This window comes from Anas platyrhynchos, chromosome 5, assembly GCF_047663525.1.
Source record: "Anas platyrhynchos isolate ZD024472 breed Pekin duck chromosome 5, IASCAAS_PekinDuck_T2T, whole genome shotgun sequence".
Taxonomy (NCBI): Eukaryota; Metazoa; Chordata; class Aves; order Anseriformes; family Anatidae; genus Anas; species Anas platyrhynchos.
In genome coordinates this window covers 2802227-2806230 of record NC_092591.1, presented here as the reverse complement: position 1 = coordinate 2806230, position 4004 = coordinate 2802227, and the positions used below count along the sequence as shown (strand labels likewise).

Here is a 4004-nt window from a genome sequence, read left to right as displayed (position 1 = left end):
CTTCTGGTTTTTTGTTTTGAGTTGTACGAGACAAAAATGTACCTTGGAATAAATTTTTTGACTTGTTTCACAGCTGCTCTGGAATCTCTCCTACATCGCTCTGTTACAGGCAAGTGCTGGCAGGGACGGGGGTATTCAGCGTATGTGATACTTCTACAAGTTCAGCGGAAGCCAAAAGCGTTTGTGCCAGCGCAGCACGGCTCCGGCTGAGCGAGGGTGGGTGTTTCGCTGGGTTAAGTTTAACCCAGATCAATTCTGTCACCCAGTTGTGCAACTCCTCGTGGGAGGTACCAAAGGGCTGACACAACTGGCACAGCTCTTTTCGGCATCAGCCCTGACTTTGTGAAACTCTGAAAATGTGGCAGTTACCAAAGCTTGTACAAAATCTTGGCAGTAAAATTACCGCTGGAAAAAAAAAAAAATCAAAAAATGTTTTATCATGGCACATTCAACATAAACATCTGCATACTATTGAAAGTATTTCACAAACCCTGGCGCTCTCCCAAATGAACATTTAACTGATACATTCACAACCCATAAAGTAGGTGACAAATGCTGGTAAAAGGGAAGCCTTGCTGCAAGTCCTTCCATTCAATTAGTGACTGTGATTGCTGGAGTCATAAGGACGCCAACCCCTGTTAGCTAATTAAAAAAGGAAGTTTTTTTTTTTTTTTGCTTTTCCTCCCTCCAAATCTCTCAGCATAAAATCTACCTGTTTGTCTGTCACCTCAGCTGAACGGTTGCTTTTGCTGACACGCTCCTGTTCCACAAAAAGCTCCTTCTGTGCTGCTGCTGCCAGTTGTGCCTTACAGTGAGGTGCCATCAGAGCAGCTGTACCGTTACACTAAGAGCAGGCAATAAGTGCTCGGTGTTGAGCAACGGCGCTGCTCTCTGTTGCCCGTGGCTGCCAGCCCCACTTTGGTGCGTTTCCAGCACGCAGCAGAATTGTCACCGGTCACCTCATCCGGCTCACTAATCTGGGAGTGCACCTTTTTTGTTCCAAACAAGAGTGTGCGGGTATCACACGCTTGTTTCTCTAGTCTAACTCAATTAGTAAGCATCATTAAAAATTTAATAAAGTTAAATGCACCCTCCTGGAATGGCTGATGGCATCCGTTCAGCTCCCCAGACTACAGCCGCCCACCCTCCTGCACCCGCCCGCCCCAGTCCTGGCTTTCTAGCAACACAAGGTGACGTGATCGCTTTGGGATAATCAAGAACTCCTCAGGTATTACAAAACAACTGAATTTTATTTTGGCAGAACTAAAAAAATCGTATATATTTATCTACATTGTAGTAAAAACAATGATTTTTTTTTTCTGTTTGTTTTTCCTTCATATATTCATCAACACATCGCAAACCAACCGGGACGCAGGTACCGAGGGCCGCGGGGAGGCTCAGTCCGCTCGCTCCTCACCACGCGCTGCCCCTTCCACGCTGCACCGAGGGCACGTCAGAGGGAAAAGGAACGAAAACCACACGCTGTGAGCACCCAGAGAGATGCACTTAAATACGAGTTTTCTCCTCCTCCACCTGGTAAGACGGCGACGGCCGCCTCCTGCGCACGGGTGTCGAGGCTGCTCCGAGCGGCCCAGCGGCAGCGCACCGCCCGTCTCCAAAGGCTGGTGGCCGGACATGAAAGATGACCATCGTGGGACGCCTTTGACAAGAACGTTTATTCATATTAAAGCAGAAACCAACCCATAAATGCTTTTATACATGTGTGTGCCTGTAAAAGACAGTATGGAGCAATTCAGAAAGAAAAAAGGCTGCGAGCGCGATCCTCACTGAAGTCTGCGGTAACTCTTACAGAGTTCGTGGTCCCGGATGTCCCCCCAGCCTCCGTTTTTCACGTGGGGGGACAGGGGTGCCATGGAGTACCTTTTACTGATACTCATGGCTTCGGGGAACAGGTACTGTCGGTTGCTGTTCAAGAGAGAGTCGATTTTGGCACTCTGGGTGGACGGTCTGCAGGATTTCTTGTGGTGCATGCCACAGTCCCCCGTGTGGAAAATCCTGGGGATTTCGGGGACCAGCACTTTCCAGAACTTTGGAAGACAGGAGACAGTCAAGTGCTGCAGGGTCCAGTCCCAGTTGTAGTCGTCGTAGGTGCAGAAGGCGTCCGTGCACTCGATGAGCTTCTGGTAGGTGTCTCTGCCGAAGGCCATGCCCATGTTGTGCTCGGTGGACTTCCACGTCTTCATCTCCACCTTGTCGGCGCGCCCGGCGAAGGTGCCGCGCACGGGGCTGTAGGTGCCCAGCGAGACGATCTGGCACTCGGGGCACTCGCGCTCGCGCAGCGCCCACAGCTTTTTGACGACGTGGTAGAAGTCGGGGGCCAGGTAATGATCCTCCTCCAGGAAGACCACGGGCCCGGCGTGCTCACGCAGCGCCCGCACCCGCTCCCAGACGAAGTGCAGCTTCCACCACCAGTGGTGCTTGGTCTGCGAGAAGCGGGCCTCGCGGTAGTGCCCGAAGGAGTCGGGGTACTCGGCGTTGATGCAGCCCAGCCGCAGGGCCGCCGCCTTGCCCACGTCTCGGGGGCAGTCGCGGGGGTCGTGGCCGGGGAACTCGCGGGGGTAGAGCTGGATGCTGAAGGGGAAGAAGACCTGCAGCACCGGGCAGAAGTCCACGCCGGCCGCCAGCCGGTTCAGCTCCTCGGCCCACAGGTCGTGGCTCAGCACCAGCAGCACGTTCTCCACGCCCGCCGCCCTCCGCAGCGACTCCAGCAGCAGCCGCAGGTGCTCGGCGCGATCGTGCACCTGCACCACCAGCACCACGTCGGCGGCACCGACACCACCACCGGCACCACCACCACCGGGAGCCCGCACCGGGAAGCGCCCCGCGTTGCTCAGCGGCTGGTCGAAGTTCAGCCGGTAAACGAGCGAGCGGTAGCTCCGCGTCCCGTTCTCGGGGAGCACCGGGACGAGCTGGGGAGCGAGCGAGGCCGAGGCGTTGTTGGCGGCGGGGCGGCGAGGAGGCGGCGGGGGAGGCGGCGGCGGCGGCTGCTCGCTCGCCCGCGGCGGTTCCCCGGTGCCGCCCCGCTGCTGCCTCCGCCGCCCTCCGCTCCACAGCACCAGCGCGCAGGCCGCCAGCGCCAGCGCCAGCAGCAGCACCTTGCGCTTGTAGATCCGCAGCCTCATCCTCCAACGCCTCCCGCCGCCGGCGGCCGCCGCCGCCGCCGCCGCTGCTCCCGCCGGCCGCGCGCGCCGCCGCCGCCGCCCCCCGCGCCCACGTCGCCGCCCGCCATAGGGCGCCCGGCCGGGCCCGCCGCCGGAGCAGCCTCATTGGCCGCCGCCGGCGCCATTTGCTGAGCCGCTTCCGCCGGGGGGAGGCACCGGGGGCAGCACCGGGAGCGGAGGGAGCCGGGCGGGGCAGCGGCAACGGGAGAGGCATCGGGAGAGGCACCGGGAGCGGAGGGCACTGAACGCACGTGGAGCGAGGGGCGCGCTGCCCGCAGCCCCCTGGGGAGTTTGGGGTTGGGGGGGGTGTGAGGAGAAACCACGGGGCGGTCCCGGTCTTGGACACCCCCGTCCCGGTCGTCCTGGTCCCAGACACCCCGGACCCGGGACACGGGACACCCCCGGACCCGGACACCCCCATCCCGGTCACCCCAGTCCCGGACATCCCAGACCCAGGACACCTCCGGTCCCGGGACACCCCCGTCCCGGACATCCCGGTCCCGGACATCCCGGACCTGGATACCCCAAACCCGGGACACCCCCGGTCCCGGTCACCCCGGTCCCGGACATCCCCGGTCCTGGACATCCCGGACCCGGGACACCCCCAGTCCTGTGCACCCCCATCCTGGACACCCTGGTCCTGGACATCCTGGACCTGGACACCCCTGGTCCTGGTCACCCCCATCCCGGCCACCCCAGACCCGGGACACCCCAGACCCAGGACACCCTGGTCCTGGACACCCCGGACCCAGACACCCCCATCCCGGTCACCCCAGACCCGGGACACCCCGGTCCCCCCCTTCCCAGTCACCCCAGATCTGG

General features: G+C 60.3%; 1 protein-coding gene across 1 annotated transcript; it reads right to left on the bottom strand.

Annotated features, from left to right (window-relative positions):
* Positions 1 to 1229: 1229 nt before the first annotated feature.
* Positions 1230 to 3230, bottom strand: MGAT2 (alpha-1,6-mannosyl-glycoprotein 2-beta-N-acetylglucosaminyltransferase). Its single transcript, XM_038179862.2, has one exon. It carries the CDS (start codon positions 3141 to 3143, stop codon positions 1785 to 1787), a length of 1359 nt encoding a protein of 452 aa, XP_038035790.1. The 5' UTR covers positions 3144 to 3230; the 3' UTR covers positions 1230 to 1784.
* Between the last annotated feature and the right edge of the window lie 774 nt (positions 3231 to 4004).

What these genes read in the sequence shown, in the direction of transcription:
- MGAT2 (XM_038179862.2), bottom strand. Translation starts at nt 3,143, where the DNA reads ATGAGGCTGCGGATCTACAAGCGCAAGGTGCTGCTGCTGGCGCTGGCG.